Source organism: Hyperolius riggenbachi, chromosome 4, assembly GCF_040937935.1.
Source record: "Hyperolius riggenbachi isolate aHypRig1 chromosome 4, aHypRig1.pri, whole genome shotgun sequence".
NCBI classification, from domain to species: Eukaryota; Metazoa; Chordata; class Amphibia; order Anura; family Hyperoliidae; genus Hyperolius; species Hyperolius riggenbachi.
In genome coordinates this window covers 417,374,779-417,394,800 of record NC_090649.1, presented here as the reverse complement: position 1 = coordinate 417,394,800, position 20,022 = coordinate 417,374,779, and the positions used below count along the sequence as shown (strand labels likewise).

Genomic DNA, 20,022 nt, shown 5'->3' with positions numbered 1-20,022 from the left:
TACTCCCTCTGTAGTGATTGGTAGATAGGTGAGTTTCTGGGAGTTCTTTATGTCACTTCTCCATTCCTCTAGGTATTGGTCCTTGCAGCTTTCTATCATTCCCTTTATTTGGGCTTTTGTCAGCCTGTGTTGGTGGTCTTGGCTGGGCTGGTTGTTGACGCTTTGTTTCAAGACGCGTGGTATGGCCTCGCCACCCTGGCTCAGTGAGGCTTTATGGTGGTAAGTGCTGGGGCTGCTGCTCTGTATATGCGCCCAGTATGAGAGCGCCCTCTGCTGGATAGTGAGCCATAGTGGGAATCTGCCTAGCTCTGCCCGGCAAGCTGAGTTCGAAGTGCTGCGATGGACTTGGAGAAGATACTTGCAGAACTCTAGATGGAAGATTTCTGTTGGGCTGGAGTCCCATTTTGATTGGTCAGGGTAGGTGACCGGGCCCCATACCTCACTGCTATAGAGCAGGATTGGGGTGATGATGCTGTTGAATATCTTTACCCAGACTCTCACCGGTGGTTTTAGGTGGTAAAGTTGCCTTCTGATGGCATAAAACGTTCTGCAGGCTTTTTCCTTCAGGGCCTCTACTGCTGGTTTAAAGCTCCCCATTTGGTTAATTTCCAGCCCCAGGTAGGTGTAACCGTTTGTGGTCTCCAGTGGGCAGCCATTTAATATAAATGAGGAGGTGGGCATTTTTAGATTTTTTTCTCTGGAACACCATCACTTTTGTCTTCTTTGGGTTGATGGGCAGTGCCCATGTGGTGCAGAAACTCTCCAGTACTGCCAGGCTGTCCTGTAGGGGAGAGCAGCAGGAGATCATCTGCATACAGCAGAAACTTCACCTCATGGTCATGCAAGAGGAGGCCTGGTGCTGGGGAGGATTCCAGGGCTACAGCCAGTTGGTTAATGCATATGTTAAAGAGCGTTGGGCTCAAACTGCAGCCCTGCCTGACTCCTCGACCCTGCTTAAAGAACGCGCTTCTCTTCCCGTCCACTGCATTGGTTCCCAGTATATGAACTCTTGATGACATCATAGAGTCTACCTCCTATTCCGCTCTATAGGAGTATTAGGAAAAGGCCTGGGTGCCACACCGAGTCAAACGCCTTCTTAAAATCCACAAAGCAAGCGTGTATTTTGCCGCGTGAGCTGTGGACATGGGTCTTGATAAGGCTGTGCAGTGTGTAGATGTGGTCGGTTGTGCGGTGGTTTGGCATGAACCCAGCTTGGCTTTTGCTGAGTACGTCCTGCTGTGTGAGGAAGGAGAGGATTATTTTATTGATGATGCTGTTAAACAGTTTCCCCAGTGTACTGCTGACACAGATTCCTCTGTAGTTTGCTGGATCGTATCTGTTCCCATTCTTGTAGATGGGTGTTATGAGGCCTTCACTCCAGGCCTGAGGAAAGGAGCCCGCACTCAGGATAAGGTTGAATAGTCTTGCGAGTGCCTCATGTATGTCCGGGGGGCTGTATTTGATCATCTCTGGCAGGATGCCATCGGTACCGCTAGCCTTCTTACATTTTATCAGCTTTGTTCTTTCTCATATTTCCTCCATCGTGATTGGTGTATCCAGTGGGTTTTGAAAGTCCTTGATTGTCTCCTCCATGTCCTTCAGCTTTGCGGCTATTTGTTTCTGTTCCGGGGTTTGGGCATTTTCTGGGATGTCTTTGTAGAGGTCCCTGAAGTAGTGGAGCCAGATGTGGCCATTTTGGATGTATAGAGGGCTTTTCTTGGGCTTTGTCCCAATGTGGTTCCAGGTCTCCCAGAATGAGTTGTCTTGGAGGGAGTCCTCCAGCTGTTGGAGTTTGTGGGAGATGTGGCTCTGTTTTTTTCCGCCTGAGGGTGTCTTTGTATTGTCTCTGTAGGTGGTCATGGGCTTCCCTTAGGTCCTGGTTGTTGGGGTCTCTGTGCTTTTGGTTAGAGGCTGCCCTTAGAGAATTACGTAAAGCCTTGCACTCACTGTCAAACCATTTATTGGGACTGTTTATTTGTGGATCTCTTAAAGTTGGTCTGCTTGAGGCCGGCGAGTACTGCCATGTTATATAAGATGTTGCTGAAGTCCTTCACTGCATGGTTGACACCTTGTTGGTTTGGTTCATATAGATTGGTATGAAAGTTTGCCAGCAGTTCTTGGATTTTGGCAGTGTTGGTCATGTTGGTGAATTTGATGGCAGACTCTTTGGGCCATCTGAAGGATGGTGGCAGCTTGTAGAGACCGGTCTGGTGAGGTTGCTGTGCAGTTGGTTTATCGGTGGATTTCAGGTACAGCAAGATTTGGTTGTGGTCTGACAGGTGTGTTTCAGGGGTGACTATGAGGGCATTGATGTTTATGGGGTCTGTGTCTGTGACAGCATAATCTACCACACTGCTGCCTACATGTGAGTTCATAGTAAATCTCCCAAGAGAGTCACCCCTAGTTCGCCCATTCATTATGTATAGGCCGAGGTTCCGGCACAGGTTCAGCAGGGCTTTCCCACTTTTGTTTACGGTCTTGTCATAGCTATTTCTTGTTGTCTGCATTGGTTCCTGGTATTAGCGCTCTCCTCCAAGTATGTATGTGTTTCCCTCAGAGGTCAGATAGTCCATCTCTGTGCCTGTTCTGGCGTTGAGGTCTCCATAGATGAGCACTCTGCCCTGAGACTGGAAGTGGCTGGCTTCTCTTTGTAGGACCTCATAGATGTCAGGTTTGTAGTAAGGGGACTCTGTTGGGGAGATGTATGCTGCACACAGGTACATGTCAGACTGAGAGGTGAGGATGGAGCTGTTTATTTTGATCCAGATGTGGCTGTCTCCTCGTTTGATTGCTTTTATGTGCTCTGTAAGCTCCTCCTTATACCAGATTAGTATGCCTCCTGAACGGCGGCCCTGTTTAATGTTCCTGTTTTTCTGGGCAGATATGGAGAATTCCCGGTACCCCATGGGTACGAAAGATTCATCCTCTGCCCGGGTCCATGTCTCCAGGAGGATTTGGATATCAATGTTTTCAAGTCTCTTTTTAAAGTCTGGATCATTTGTTTTGGATCATAAAGCTGAGGCGTTCAGCCCTTGGATGTTCCAGCTACTTATGATAAGGGATGTCATTTTGAGTCGGTTTACCTTGTAATGAGCAGACATTTTCATAGGACTCAGTATTTTCAGGGGGAGGGTGGACACTGTTGTGGGTGTCACCTCAATCTGCTTTGTATGTTGATAAGCAAAGTTCTGATTTCCGCTCTCTCTCTCCCCTCTCTCTACTCTCTCTCTCTCTCTCTCTCTCCTTATCGCTCTCTCTCCTCTCCTCCCTTCTCTCTCTCTCTCCCAGTCCGGATGTGTCTATCCTAACCAAGAGGGACATAGATGACACACTGGACAAGACCTATAGCAAGTTCATTAGGAAGCTATAGACAGAATGCTGAAAACTACTAAAGTCCTCTCCAGGGAAATTGCTGAGCTTGGATCACGTCCCGACTCTTTGGAGACTAAATATGACAAACTTGTGGCAACACATAATGACCTGCCAGATGACCGCGGTGCCCTTAAAACTTCAGTTGATCAATTGCATTCCCAAGCAGAGGATCTTGACAACTGTAACCGATGCAAAAACGAAAAAAAGAGGGGGAGGGGGAGGTGGTAGTTACCACCAAGGTAACTACTGTGATAGCCAGTGGGGAGATTAGACACGACTCCACTCGGGTTAAGAATGTCGCTCTCCGTAGATGTAGAAAGAAGGGGTAACAACCCTCCAAGAGTGTACTCAACAATTTAAACGATTTTGAAACAGAGGCGCCAGGTAGGATGAAACAATTAAAAAATCATTGAAAAAGTGAGGTAGTGGTGGACTTACCTCTCTAAAGTAGACTCAACAGTCAGTATTTCACTGTAAATTATTTCTTCAATCATAAAAAGTATTTTTGAGTACTGTTTGATTAAAGAAATTATTTACAGTGAAATACAGATAGACAAGACAAGACAAATAACATTTATATTGCGCTTTTCTCCTTGCGGACTGAAAGCGCCAGAGCAGAGCAGCAGCCACTAGGGCGCGCTCTATTGGCAGTAGCAGTGTAAGGGAGACTTGCCAAAGGTCTGGTACTGAATTAGTGCTGGCTTACTGAACAGGCAGAGCCGAGATTCGAACCCTGGTCTCCTGTGTCAGAGGCAGAGCCCTTAACCATTACACCGTCAGCCAGCTTGTGGAGTCAACTTTCGGGAGGCAAGTCCACCACTGCCTCACTCTTTAATTTGTTTTTTAAATGCAAACAGTAGACGGTGATTCACAATGAGGAACACTAGATAACGGGAATTCATTTTTGTACTCTCAATATATTGCTGACTCTTTATAAATACAGAAAATAACTTAAAGTCGGATTGTCAGCCACAAAATCAAATTCCATTTATCCGCTGCTCTGTGTTTATTACGCAGTCTACATGCAGTCTGCATTGCAAGCATTTAAAACCCATAAATGTTTTTTATCTCAGTCAGCCTGGCTCCTTTCTGGCACATTGCTAGAGCGAGGGAAGCTTGTTATCAACCCTCCCATATTCCCGCTCCTCACTGATTGGCTGAGGGCAGTTCAGTGCAACACAAAGCTGAGATGGAAAATACACCTCACCCCTGTGCAGAAGCTGCCGAAATATGATATATGCTGTGCTCACAAAGCAAGCTAGATATGACACCGCAGGAAAAAACAATTAGGGGAGGAAATTACATGAGGATTGACTTCAGTCAGTGGCTGTAAAGATGGAAAATGCTTAGAACATTTTTCTCTTTATTTCTATATAAAATTTGCCGACATTAAAACGCGGGCAGTACAATACATATGTAAGTAGAACAAGTAGTTATCTGCTTATACATGTGGTTTTTTTTCTGGGATAGAATAGCTGTCCCTGCTGCTTTAAAGGACAACTGTAACAAGGGGCATATGGAGGCTGCCATATTTATTTCATTTTAAGCAATACCAGTTGCCTGGCTATCCTGCTGATTCTCTCCCCCAAATACTTTTAGCCATAGACCCTGAACAAGCATATGCAGATCAAGTGTTTCTGACATTATTGTCAGATCTGACAAGATTAGCCACATGCTTGTTTCTGGTGTCTTCTAAGAACTACTGCACACAAATAGATCAGCAGGGCTGCCAGGCAACTGGTATTTTTTCAAATTAAATAAATATGTCAACCTCCATATTCTTCTCATTTCAGTTGCCCATTAAGCTGAAGGTGGAAGTACCTGATACAAATAATTAAAACCCAACACATCTACCTCAAGGGGAAAAAAAAAAAAAGTGTTGAGGGTGTTTATTTTTCCTTAAGTAAGGTCTCACACAGAAGTATTCCACTTTTGAGGTAAACTGAAAATAAAACCCCAAACTTTCTATTTTCGACTGAAATACAGCTTTAAAGAGAACCCGAGGTGGGTTTGAAGAATATTATCTGCATACAGAGGCTGGATCTGCCTATAAAGCCCAGCCTCTGTTGCTATCCCAAACCCCCCCTAAGGTCCCCCTGCACTCTGCAATCCCTCATAAATCACAGCCACGCTGCTGACAAACAGCTTGTCAGAGCTGGCTGTGTTTATCTCTATAGTGTCAGTCTGCTGCTCTCCCCGCCTCCTGCAGAACTCAGTCCCCGCCTGCATCCCTTCCCTCCCTGCTGATTGGAGGGAAGGGACGGGGGCAGGGACCGGAGCTATGCAGGAGGCGGGGGAGCAGCTGAGACTGACACTACAGATGTAAACACAGCCTCACAGCATGGCTGTGATTTATGAGGGATTGCAGAGTGCAGGGGGACCTTAGTGGGGTTTGGGATAGCAACAGAGGCTGGGCTGTATAGGCAGATCCAGCAGCTGTATGCAGATAACATTCTTTAAACACACCTCGGGTTCTCTTTAACTGCATTTCCTTTAGTAGAACATCTAAGGCTTCATAACTGGAATTATACAACCTTTTATACAACCTTTTAAAACACTTTTCCGAATGTCAGATGGAGGGGTTAAGGAGAATTTGTTTATAAGATGAAAGCATTGAAGCATTAAAGAACAATGTCCCGCTTCAAGTATTGAAGAGCCATAGGATGCACAGTATACGCTTATTATAAAGCCTCTAGAGCTGCGGTTCTGCTTCCTTTATGTAGCTATATTAGCTTTATTTGAGAAGAAGAACCCATTTTTCTCTCGAGTGCATTGATTTCTCTTATATGATGTAGCTTAATTGTAGCCAATACATTAAGAGGCAACTCCAATGACTGGTTAATACTTAAAGATGAGTTTTTCCATGACCTTGGAATATTTTGTTCTTAAGAGACGACAGTGCATTAGCATTGTGTTTCTCAGGTGACATTGGGAGTGAAGAAAAAAGAATGAATGGAGAGCTAGCTAGGGGTGCACAGGTTGCTGACTCATTCAAGGCTGGGTAGACCATAATGTTCCAAGTGATCGGCAGCCCTTGACATTCCTTATCCAGATATTAGCGCTCATTGTGTGTTCATAAAAACTCCAGCATGGTATAAAACATACGAAGCTTTGCATAAATTATTAGGTGGCAGAAAAACTAGCAGCTGCTCAGGTATACTTCCTCTTTTACACAGGAAGCTGAGCTGCACGGTTGTCAAGCGGTGGTTTAACCCTGCAACAGAACACTGTGACATGTCGTGTCTCAGCATGGCCATGCTCCAATGTGGCTATTTAGTTGGGGGGGGGGGGGGAAACCACTGGTCCTGGGTACAAGCAAGCATCAGCCCGGTGTAGCTGACAGTCAACAAATTAGTCCATGTGTAGAGAATAAGTAATAAGCTCCTACTTTGTGCAGCAAATTACTTATGCAGGAAGAGGCAATGTCTGGCAGGTACGCCTACGGACGGGTTACTTCATTTACAGAGACACTGTATTAACCTGATGAAGAAGGCAGCGACCTATGAAACGAGTTGTTTCCAGTGCTAACAAAGAATACTGAGTTAGTAATTTTAGTGGTTTACTGTCTTCAGGTAAGCCTTTTTTGGTTTCCTTTGGGGCCCCTCTTACCTCCCAGTTTCACCTAAGCAGGCAATAAACATTTTTTCTTTATCAATACCCAATCAATTTGATCATTTGATTAAATATGATGGATGCAAATCCCAACTATCAATTTTCAGCAAAAACAGACAATTCTGTCGATCAGAAGGAAAATTTTGCTTAATAAACAGATCCGGTGCCTTCTTTCGTCGCTGACCGCTATCTCTCTTCACTTCATTGTCCCTGAACACCTGTGTGTCTGAAACACTAGAGGCCTCTAGTGGACACATAAGTTATGCGCCACGTTGCCCCTAGTGTCTGTCCTCACCTCTCACAGGCGCCCGGGACTCATGGGTGGTCCCGCCTGTGGGGACAGCAGCCAGTGGGGAGAGCATAGATCGAGTTTGTGCTGGGACAAGTGAGCTACACGGCATGGGGAAGAGGATTGGGAGACTGTGGGTGCACACAGGGTTTCAAGGATTTAATGCTGAAATTGAAAATCTGTGTGCAGTGTGTGGAGGGATTCAAGCAGATAGATCCCTATCTGCTGGCCATATCAACCAGTGTATGGCCAGCCTTAAAGTACAGCAGGTCTGCCATCGAAGCGAAGCAAAGTTTCACACATACACAGCAATAGTAACAATCCTCCACTTTTTGCCAAGATTGACTCAAAAGATGAATGAGGATGAATCCTTGCACTCAGGCACTGTTGCCTTTTCTGGGTCCTTTGATAATGGTGTTAAAAAAAAAAAAAAAAAAAAAAAAAGGGTGGGAAAGAGAAAACTAAAAAGTCTAGGCAACGGGCCTCTTCAATAGCCTTTAACATAACACCATATGGATTCAGATTTTTCCATGAATGAAGGAAAAAATAAATATTAGCGTCCACTATACTTGTGTACCCATTTGGATTATTTTGGGGGTTCGGTCATTAGACCCTTTTGCCCTCGTCTCTGAAAGCCCTGAGTTTTTGTCTGGGCTTGTATTTCCTTTCTTTACCAATCAGGAACTCTTTAAATTCATTTCTTCTATCTGGAAGTTGCTTTCCCTTTCCCACCAACCAATCAAACCAGGACTGAGAAAGTGGTTACCTTTGAATGGAATGGCACAGTTTACTTTTTGAAATGAGATCTCCCACATTTCTACAGGAGAGTGTTGTAAGCCTCTAGAACAGGGCTGTCTGAACTTTTAGGCCAAGGGTCATATGGCCTTTCTTAAGAGTGCAAGGAGGCCAAACTAGCAAAATTAAACAGTTTTTGCCGATTCCTGTTAGGTACACTATGCCTGTGACATTTTTTCAAATTAAACATTTCCATGGGAAATAACCCATATACCGTGTGCAGTTAGCACAGTGGCAGCTGCTAATCAGTGGCTGTTACTGCTGATAGCATGGTGGTGGTTGCTACTGCTATAGTGGTGGAAGATAACCTACAGGCAAACTAAGGGGGAGGCAGAGCAGTGTCACAAGGTGGCCACTGTATGTGGCACCGCAGTTACGGCCCACATGGAATGAACAACTCTAGAGAGCTTTGGGAGCCCACCAGAAAAGGCTCGGAGGGACGCATTTGGCCTCTAGGACGGACATTGGACATGCATGCTCTAGAGCAGTGTTCCCCTGTCCTCAAGGCCCACCAACACTGCATGTTTTGTATCAGTCCACAGAGGTAGTTAATCAGCTCTGCTGAGACGCTAATTACCTCACCTGTGCATGTTTATGGTTTCCTGCAAAACGTACTATTGGTGGGTCTTGAGGACAGGGTTGGGGAACCCTGCTCTAGAAGCTTCCCTCTATTGGAGGTAGGTATCTTACTTTTCCTTTTTCCAACGTTACAGGTTTGCTCTAAAGCAAACCTGAAGCAAAATAATCTTATGATATAATGAATTGTATGTAAATACCAGGTAATAAATAGAACATTAGCAGCAAAGAAAAGAGTCTCATATTGTTTTCCAGTACAGGAAGAGTTAAGAAACTGTTAAAAGAGGAACTCCAGCCTAAACAAACATACTGTCATTAGGTTACATAAGTTATGTTAACTAAAATAGATAGATAATATAATCTCTTACCCACCCTGTTTTAAAAGAGCAGGCAAATTTAGATTTCATGAGGGCAGCCATCTTTTTGGTTGAAAGGAGGTGACAAGGAGCATGAGACAGTTCCAACTGTCCTGTGTGCTGCTCACCCCTCCCAGTTGCTAGGCAACGAGAACATAGGAAATCCAATCATGCTTTGCACAGCATCAAGGGGAAAATGCCCGGGCAGTTTTCTTTGATGGGGCAGGGCTTAGCTTCTGTGTAGCCAAAAATGAGAGTTGGATAAGAAAAATAAAGTTCTGATGCTGTGGAAACTGTTAAAGAAACACCAAGCCTTTTCAGTGCTGCTGATAGATTTTTTAGTCTGAGGGGTTCACTTTAAGGCCTGTCTCCACTCGTCAGTTTTCCTGTGCGTCGGTTTTCCTGCATGAGTTGTCTGAGGCTAGGTTTCCACTTGTGTGAAAACAGGCCGATTCCCTGGCCAAAAATTTGGATGGAATTTGGCAGCCTATAGAAATCTATGCAGAGCATCCAAATTCGTGGCCTGGGAAAAATCTGACGGGCTGCAGCATAATCTCGTCCGATGGCTGCGAGACCTCTCACAGCTGTACCGACATGGCGCCTCGCAAGAAGTGGAAACGTAGCCGGACAGTTTGCATTGCTGTCAATTGTTTTTTTTTCTGCATGGGAAAGATGCATTTAACCACTTCCCGACCGCCTAACGCACAGCGGCGGCCGGGAAGTGTACCCTGCAAGGACCAGCTCACCCACAGAGGCGGCAGTCCTTGTAAGGGCATGGGCGAGCGATCGCGTCATCCGTGACGCGATCCTCCGCCGGCTCCTGACGCCGCTCACCCGCCGCAACATCCCGCCGGCGGGATGTTAAACCGACGATCGCCGCATACAAAGTGTATAATACACTTTGTAATGTTTACAAAGTGTATTATACAGGCTGCCTCCTGCCCTGGTGGTCCCAGTGTCCGAGGGACCACCAGGGCAGGCTGCAGCCACCCTAGTCTGCACCAAGCACACTGATTTCCCCCCCCCTGCCCCCTGATCGCCCACAGCACCCCTCAGACCCCCCCCCCCGCCCACCCCCAGACCCATGTTTACACCCAATCACCCCCCTAATCACCCATCAATCACTCCCTGTCTCTATCTGTCAACGCTATTTTTTTTTATCCCCCCCCCCCTGCCCCCTGCTCCCTCCTGATCACCCCCACCCCTCAGATTCTCCCCAGACCCCCCCCCCCCCCCATGTACTGTGTGCATCTATCCCCCCTGATCACCTGTCAATCACCCGTCAATCACCCCCTGTCACTGCCACCCATCAATCAGCCCCTAACCTGCCCCTTGCGGGCAATCTGGTCACCCACCCACACCAATAGATCGCCCGCAGATCCGACATCAGATCACCACCCAAGCGCAGTGTTTACATCTATTCTCTCCTCTAAACACCCACTAATTACCAATCAATCACCCATCAATCACCCCCTATCACCACCTGTCATTGTTACCCATCAGATCAGACCCTAATCTGCCCCTTGCGGGCACCCAATCACCCGCCTACACGCTCAGATTGCCCTCAGACCCCCCCTTATCAATTCGCCAGGGCATTATTTACATCTGTCTTTCCCTGTAATAACCCACTGATCACCTGTCAATCACCTGTCAATCACCCATCAATCACGCCCTGTCACTGCCACCCATCAATCAGCCCCTAACCTGCCCCTTGCGGGCAATCTGATCACCCACCCACACCAATAGATCGCCCGCAGATCCGACATCAGATCACCTCCCAAGTGCAATGTTTACATCTGTTATCTACCCTAAACACCCACTAATTACCCATCAATCACCCCCTGTCACTGCTACCCATCAGATTAGACCCCTATCTGCCCCTAGGGCACTCAATCACCCGCCCATACCCTCAGAATGCCCTCAGACCCCAGCCCTGATCACCTCGCCAGTGCATTGCTTGCATCTATTCCCCCCTCTAATCACACCTTGAGATACCCATCAATCACCTACTGTCACCCCCTAGCACACCTACCCATCAGATCAGGCCCTAATTTGCCCCGTGTGGGCTCCTGATCACTCGGCCAAACCCTCAGATCCCCCTCAGACCCCCTTCCGATCACCTCCCTAGTGCATTCATTGCATCTATTTTCCCCTCATACCACCCCCTGAGACACCCATCAATCACCTCCTGTCACCCCCTAGCACTCCTATCCATCAGATCAGGCCCAATACAACCTGTCATCTAAAAGGCCACCCTGCTTATGACCGGTTCCACAAAATTCGCCCCCTCATAGACTACCTGTCATCAAAATTTTCGGATGCTTATACCCCTGAACAGTCATTTTGAGACATTTGGTTTCCAGACTACTCGCGGTTTTGGGCCCGTAAAATGCCAGGGCGGTATAGGAACCCCACAAGTGACCCCATTTTAGAAAAAAAGACACCCCAAGGTATTCTGTTAGGTGTATGACGAGTTCATAGAAGATTTTATTTTTTGTCAAAAGTTAGCGGAAATTGATTTTTATTGTTTTTTTCACAAAGTGTCATTTTTCACTAACTTGTGACAAAAAATAAAATCTTCTATGAACTCACCATACTCCTAACGGAATACCTTGGGGTGTCTTCTTTCTAAAATGGGGTCACTTGTGGGGTTCCTATACTGCCCTGGCATTTTAGGGGCCCTAAACCGTGAGGAGTAGTCTACAAAACAAATGCCTCAAAATGACCTGTGAATAGGACGTTGGGCCCCTTAGCGCACCTAGGCTGCAAAAAAGTGTCACACATGTGGTATCGCCGTACTCAGGAGAAGTAGTATAATGTGTTTTGGGGTGTATTTTTACACATACCCATGCTGGGTGGGAGAAATCTCTCTGTAAATGGACAATTGTGTGTAAAAAAAAAAAATCAAAAGATTGTCATTTACAGAGATATTTCTCCCACCCAGCATGGGTATGTGTAAAAATACACCACAAAACAAATTATACTACTTCTCCTGAGTACGGCGGTACCACATGTGTGGCACTTTTTTTACACCCTAAGTGCGCTAAGGGGTCCAAAGTCCAATGAGTACCTTTAGGATTTCACAGGTCATTTTGCGACATTGTTGGTTTCAAGACTACTCCTCACGGTTTAGGGCCCCTAAAATGCCAGGGCAGTATAGGAACCCCACAAATGACCCCATTCTAGAAAGAAGACACCCAAAGGTATTCCGTTAGGAGTATGGTGATTTCATAGAAGATTTTATTTTTTGTCACAAGTTAGCGGAAAATGACACTTTGTGAAAAAAACAATAAAAATCAATTTCCGCTAACTTGTGACAAAAATAAAATCTTCTATGAACTCACCATACTCCTAACGGAATACCTTGGGGTGTCTTCTTTCTAAAATGGGGTCATTAGTGGGGTTCCTATACTGTCCTGGCATTTTAGGGGCCCTAAACCGTGAGGAGTAGTCTGGAAATCAAATTCCGCAAAATGACCTGTGAAATCCTAAAGGTACTCATTGGACTTTGGGCCCCTTAGCACAGTTAGGGTGCAAAAAAGTGCCACACGTGGTATTGCCGTACTCGGGAGAAGTAGTACAATGTGTTTTGGGGTGTATTTTTACACATACCCATGCTGGGTGGGAGAAATCTCTCTGTAAATGGATAATTGTGTGTAAAAAAAAAAATCAAAAGAGTGTCATTTACAGAGATATTTCTCCCACCCAGCATGGGTATGTGTAAAAATACACCTCAAAACACATTGTACTACTTCTCCTGAGTACGGCAATACCACATGTGTGGCACTTTTTTGCAGCCTAACTGCGCTAAGGGGTCCAAAGTCCAATGAGCACCTTTAGGCTTTACAGGGGGGCTTACAATTAGGCACCCCCCAAAATGCCAGGACAGTAAACACACCCCACAAATGACCCCATTTTGGAAAGTAGACATTTCAAGGTATTTAGAGAGGGGCATGGTGAGTCCGTGGCGGATTTTATTTTTTTTTGTCGTAAGTTAGAAGAAATGGAAACTTTTTTTTTTTTGTCACAAAGTGTCATTTTCCGCTTACTTGTGACAAAAAATAATATCTTCTATGAACTCACTATGCCTCTCAGTGAATACTTTGGGATGTCTTCTTTCCAAAATGGGGTCATTTGGGGGGTATTTATACTATCCTGGAATTCTAGCCCCTCATGAAACATGACAGGGGGTCAGAAAAGTCATAGATGCTTGAAAATGGCAAAATTCACTTTTTGCACCATAGTTTGTAAACGCTATAACTTTTACCCAAACCAATAAATATACACTGAATGGGTTTTTTTTTAATCAAAAACATGTTTGTCCACATTTTTCGCGCTGCATGTATACAGAAATTTTACTTTATTTGAAAAATGTCAGCACAGAAAGTTAAAAAAAAATCATTTTTTTGCCAAAATTCATGTCTTTTTTGATGAATATAATAAAAAGTAAAAATCGCAGCAGCCATCAAATAGCACCAAAAGAAAGCTTTATTAGTGACAAAAAAAAGGAGCCAAAATTCATTTAGGTGGTAGGTTGCATGAGCGAGCAATAAACCGTGAAAGCTGCAGTGGTCTCAGTGGTCTGAATGGAAAAAAAGTGGCCGGTCCTTAAGGGGGGGTAAAGCCCTAGGTCCTCAAGTGGTTAAGTGAACTAGCCCATTGATTAACACTGGTTGCAGTTTTCCTGTGCAGAAAATGCACAGAAAAACTGACAAGGGGAGACAGGCCCTTATCTATGCAAAAGAGCTTCTCTGAGCTTGTCGACCCAACTTGGGTAGAAGACCGTCCTGTTTTTTGAAGCAGTTCCTGTTTTCTGAAGCACAGCAAAGAAACAGTGGGAGACAGGTTGTGATAAGGTTTTACTGCAGGAAAGTTCAAGGGGTCATTAGCTCTGCTCTGTTTTATAGTTTAAAATGCAGTGTGGTTTGTAAACTACAAATATGACAGTATGATGCAATGTTCTTAAAGAGACTCTGTAACATTAAAAAGATCCCCTGGGGGTTACTCACCTCGGGTGGGGGAAGCCTCCGGATCCTAATGAGGCTTTCCACGCCGTCCTCTGTCCCACGGGGGTCTCGCCGCAGCCCTCCGAACAGCCGGCGACTGTGCCGACTGTCAGTTCAATATTTACCTTTGCTGGATCCAGCGGGGGCGCTGTGGCGGCTTTCCGTTCCGAACTACACGGAAATACCCGATCTCATTCGGGTCCGCTCTACTGTGCAGGCGCAGGAAACTTGCGCCTGCGCAGTAGAGCAGATCCGACAGCGATCGGGTATTTCCGTGTAGTTCGGAGCCGACAGCTGTCAGAGCGCCTGCGCAGGAGCCAGGAAGGTAAATATTGACGTCACCGCTGCACGGACTCCACGGAGGGCTGCAGCGAGACCCCTGACGGATGGAGGACGGTGTGGGGAGCCTCATTAGGATCCGGAGGCTTCCCCCACCCGAGGTGAGTCCCCCCAAGGGGATCTTTTCATGTTACAGATCCTCTTTAACCTCCCTGGCGGTAAGCCCAACCTACGCTCGGGCTAGCCGCCGGAGAGGATCACGTGGCCACACGGAGGATTTTTTTTTAATAAAATTTGATTTATATGCTTAAGCTAGCACTTGGCTAGCTAACCATGCCCCCAAAGTCCCTCCGATCTCCCCTGATTGCCGCCGTTATACGTACCCCCCAGGGATCCCGCGATGGCGCAGCCTCCCAATCAGCTCCAGGCTTCGCTATGGGGAGGATCGGGACTGCGCATGACGTCGGACGTCATGGCCGATCGTCGCCATAGTGACGACTGAAGCTAAATGTTGAAGCTGCGGCTCTCGCGGGATCCCAGACGGGTAAATATTGCCGGCGGCGATCAGGGGGATCAGTGTGGTGCAGGGGGACTTGGGGGCCATAGTTAGCTAACGAAGTGGTAGCTTAAGCATTTACATTTATTTTTAAAAATCCTCCCGCGGACACAGCCTCTGAAACTGCATACAGCCAGGGAGGTTAAAGAGGAACTCCAGTGAAAATAATTTAATATAAAAAGGTGCTTAATTTTTACAATAATTATGTATACATGATTTAGTCAGAGTTTGCTCATTGTAAAATCTTTCCTCTCCCAGATTCACATTCTGACATGTATTACATGGTGACATTGTTACTGTGGGCAGATTATGTAGCTGTTCTGGCTTTAACAGAAAGCTATAAACAGCCATTTCCTGTGTGTGTCATTGTTACATTGTGGCAGTTTGCCCAGAGTACCGTACGGTACCAGAGCCTCTTGTGGGAGGGGTTTCAGCACAAAATCAGTCATACAGCGCCCCCTGATGGTCTGTTTGTGAAAATCATTATATTTTTCATGTAAAAGTGGGTATCAGCTACTGATTGGGATAAAGTTCAATTCTTGGTCGGAGTTTCTCTTTAAAGGGGGAAAAAAAAAAAGCTATATAACTGAAAATAAAAATATGAGACTTTTCCTTGCTACTAATGTTCTATTCCTTATCCGTGCTACACATACAATTTACTATATCATACTTTTTTTTTTGCTGCAGGTTTGCTTTAAAGATAAAAGCTTTGTGTGAAAAAGCTACTAACCATTGATAAAACAGAAGGTGGTGTGGATAAATTGACCCCTCCCCCCCCCCCCCCTTACTAAAGCCTCATACACACTGAAGCCATGATGCAACAGCAGCAATACTAGTTTCAAAGCATATTCCAAGCAGAAGGAACACCTTATTTAAAGATTATTTTATTGTAATAACTGATACAATCACATATGCACACAATTTATCCACACACAGGGTGACAAACCTTGCATTTTGCAGCTGTAAATTTTCTGGCAACACGACCCTGAGCCGAAAATCCTTGTCCTGCACAAAAAGAGGACGAGAAACTTTTAGAAAACAGACCATCTGGTGCTACAAACACTTTTTGCATCACTTGTAAATAAAACTGTGATAAATACCAGCACATAAGGTGCAGAAAACAAAGCACTTAAAAATGTGCATATTATTAGTGTGTATGATCACTGCATACAATAGCATTAAGTTCAAGAATAAATGCTAAAGCTCTATTCTCCGAATGTAATTCCTTTTACGGTTATCAGAAAGGAAGCGCGAATGAGCTTATTATTCCTTGCATTTATATAGCAGCAATACATTAGGCAGTACTTTATAGAGTAGATACAACCATTCACATCTGTCCTCGTCTCCAATCCAGTTTACAATCTAATGGGGGCACATGGGCACACACACGGGCCAATTTACTATGATAATGAAACTGCAAGCATGTTCTACAGATGAAGGAAGAAAGGAAAACATAACGAGAAGCCAGACAAACAACCAGTGTCCATCCAGCTGGATTGCCAAACAACTATATATGCACATTCTCTTTGGATATGGAGGCTGCCATGTTTATTTCCTTTTAAAGAGGATCTGTAACATCAAAATATCCCCTGGGGGGTACTCACCTCGGGTAGGGGAAGCCTCCGGATCCCAATGAGGCTTCCCACGCCGTCCTCCGTCCCTCAGGGGTCTCGCTGCGGCCCTCCGAGAAACATGACGTCAATATTTAAGTTCCCGGCTCCTGCGCAAGCGCTCTGACGGCTGTAGGCTCCGAAGTAGGCGGAAATACCCGATCGCCGTCGGGTCTGCTCTACTGCGCAGGCGCAAGTTTCCGGCGCCTGCGCAGTAGAGCGGACCAGACTGAGATCGGGTATTTCCGTGTAGTTCGGAGCCGAGAGCAGCCACAGCGCCCCCTCTGGAGCCTGCAAAGGTAAATATTGAACTGACAGTCGGGTCTGTCGCCGGCTGTTCGGAGGGCTGCAGCGAGACCCCCGTGGGACAGAGGACGGCGTGGGAAGCCTCATTAGGATCCGGAGGCTTCCCCCACCCGAGGTGAGTACCCCCCAGGGGATCTTTTTGATGTTACAGAGTCTCTTTAAACAAAGCACATTGCCTGGCTGCCCTGCTGATCCTCTGTCTTTAATACTTTTAGGGCTCGTTTCCACTATTGCGGTGCAGAATCGCCTGGATTCCACCGCTGTTGAAATTCCATGAAATAGCATGCGGATGCGAATTTTTGCGCGTTTTTTGCCGCGAATTCGCATGCGAATTCGCATAGGTGAGGGTATATGCGAATTTAACCATGTCACTGCCTGTTAGAATTACATTGTTACCTATGCGAATTCGCATGAAAATTCGCATGAAAATTCGCATACCATAGCCGCATGCGAATTTCCTATTAAATACATTAGCGGCGATTCGCATGCATTCCACTCGCAGGCGAATTCGTTGGCTCTTTTGTGCGTTTTTTTACCGCTGAAAAAAAAACGCACCTCAACAACGCTACAGTGGAAACAGGCCCATCCACTTGCATTACATGTGCGAATCCGCATGCGTTGGACGCATGCGGATTCGCGATAGTGGAAACGAGCCCTTAGCCACAGACCCTAAACAAGCATGCAGATCAGATGTTTGACTGGATTTACCCTATACTTGCATCAACAGTGTCTGAATCACACGCCTAAAACATGAAAGATGAGTGGAAAAGTCCATGCTGCCTTTTTGGATCTGGGAAGGTGTACGAGAGATATCGGAGACTTGGGCACAGGATACAGCCGGTATATGGCTGATCCTGCTGCTGCACAAGTTCCCGGCCGTATTAAATACAATTCCCCCTCCAGGCCGCCATGGATGGTGGGGAATGAAATAATTCGGCTTCCAGCGAATGCAAATATAAAAGTAACTTCAGCTCCGTCTTCTGGCGGCGCCGAAGTTACTCCCTGTGCGCTGCTATAGCCGTAATCCCTATTACGGCCTATGGTGGCGGTGGCTGCGCCTAAGTCTCCTGCGCTGGATTCACCGTGTCCGATGGGAAGCCCTATGCAAATGGCCTCTGTCTACGTTTCTCCTCCCAGCATTCACTGTCCCCGTCAGCCTCCGTCAGAAGAGTCTTCGCCGCAGCCTTCTCCTCACCACAGTATCCCAGCGCTACTCCGCGTCCCTGGGAGGTAAGCCATTGACCGACACCAAGCACGTCTAGCGCTCGTTCCTCTCCAGCAGTGTGCCAAAACAGCCCTTAAGGCGCGTATTGTTACAAACGACAGGTCCGTCAGACCCTCCCACGGTGCGGTCATTCTGCCGACAGTAGCACTTGAGTAAAGGCTGTCGGCAGACTGATAAGCCACACAGGCTCTACAGGACTGAGGCACTACATAGAGAGACCTGGTCCAGGGAACAGGAAACAGCCATACTGTCTTGTCAACTGTCATTGGTTTAAAATTTATGGGCCTCAATTCACGGAGCTTTATCAAACGTTTGATAATTTTCCTCATGGGTAAAATCTAATTTAGAATTCACTAAGGTGTTATAGATTTATCAAATGTTTTATCGATGAAATATTCAATAAATATATAACACCTTAGTGAATTCAAAATTAGATTTTACCCATGAGGAAAATTATCAAGCGTTTAATAAAGCTCCGTGAATTGGGGTCATAGAGACTATTGTATTTCTCCTGTTCCCTGGGATGGGGTCAAATCTCGTAGTGTACCTGCCCTGGAGGGTTCCTGAAAAAAAGATTAGTAATGTAGGACAGTCAGGCAACTGGTATTGTTTAAAAGGAAATAAATATGGCCGCCACCATATCCCTGTCACTTCAGGTGTCCTATAAAAGGAGATCAAAGGTAGCAGTAAATTTCAATAAATGGAAAGAGAGTTAAAGGGAACCTAAACAGAGAGACACATGGATGTTTCCTTTTAAACAATACCAGTAGCTTGGCACTCCTGCTGATCTCTTTGGCTGCAGTAGTGGCTGTATCACATGCCTGAAACAAGCATGCAGCTAATCCAGTCTGACTTCAGTCAGAGCACCTGATCTGCATGCTTGTTCAGGGGCTGTGGCTGAAAGTATTTGAGAACCAGGATCAGCAGGAGAGTCAGGCAACTGGTATTATTTTAAAAGGAAAAATCCATAGCCTTCTCAGTTTAGGTTCCCTTTAAAGGATGCCAGAGCGGAATAGCTATGGCTCATTACCTGTGTGCATGCACAGGGATGTGCTTACTTGTGATTCAAATGAGCCTTAATTGCCGCAGCTGGGCGACTGGATTACAAGGGGTTATTTACCCATAATTCCGCATTGCAAGCCTCACCATGGCACACTTCTGGAAGGCTTGCAACGCGACCAATAGAACGCATGCAAGCTGTTTGGAACGCAGGGCAGGGGAATTATGGGTAAATTAAGGCTCATTTGATTCACAAGTAAGCACTCATGATTACTCGTGAGCACATCCCTGTGCATGAGTGCTGATAATTATCACGCCTCCCGTTTATTTATGTTAACACTGCGTTAGGCTGTAAACGACCCAACAACTTGTGGGACTGTCCTCCCAGAGCTCTGCCTTCCCAGTCTGCACGCTTCTTTTCCTCCCGAATTTTTAGGTGCACGCGCTCCTTTCCAGAACACATGTGCAGTATGTCCTATCAACCCCCTTGTTCTGCGGTCTGGATGGGATCACACACTCTGGGAATGCAGGAGTTATAGGAACAGACAGCCTGCCTATCTTGTACCTGTTGGTCTAAAAAAACCTGCTGACTTTGGAGACAGTGTTCTGCAGACAAGATGAGGGAGGGGTGCCAAAAGGAGAATAACATGCAGATAGCTGGCATACAAGAAATCTATAACAGGCTGAAGTTGGCAATCGTTTGAAAAGGAGGAACTGGAACAGTGGGCACAAGTAAGGCCAGGAAAAGGTTGAGGGTTGTGTCAGCTTTGCAACGGAATACTGTAATCAAAACGGGTTAAAGTGTACCTCGGGTGACATGAGATACATGTAGTGCAAGGGGGATGACTTCAAAAAGATTTTGCTGTAATAGAGAACAGACTGCATAGATCAACTGAAAAAAAATACTGAGGTAACCAAGATGCAAAAAGTATCACTTCTTTTGGAAGCACTAATATTGATGATAGGGTTTGTCCTCACAAACTACTGGAACAAGTCTTGTTTGCAGTAGTAACACATGCAAGGGACTGCAGGCCTGCACAG

At 45.9% G+C, this 20,022-nt stretch overlaps 1 protein-coding gene across 2 annotated transcripts in view; it reads right to left on the bottom strand.

The window, feature by feature from the left end:
- Nucleotides 1-20,022, bottom strand: part of FANCL (FA complementation group L) — a 117,453-nt gene that overhangs the window by 95,534 nt on the left and 1,897 nt on the right. For both annotated transcript variants that reach the window (XM_068232419.1, XM_068232420.1), the window contains exon 2: nucleotides 15,788-15,846. In XM_068232419.1, the coding sequence (XP_068088520.1) occupies nucleotides 15,788-15,846 (59 nt within the window). The remainder of the gene's footprint in view (nucleotides 1-15,787; nucleotides 15,847-20,022) is intronic.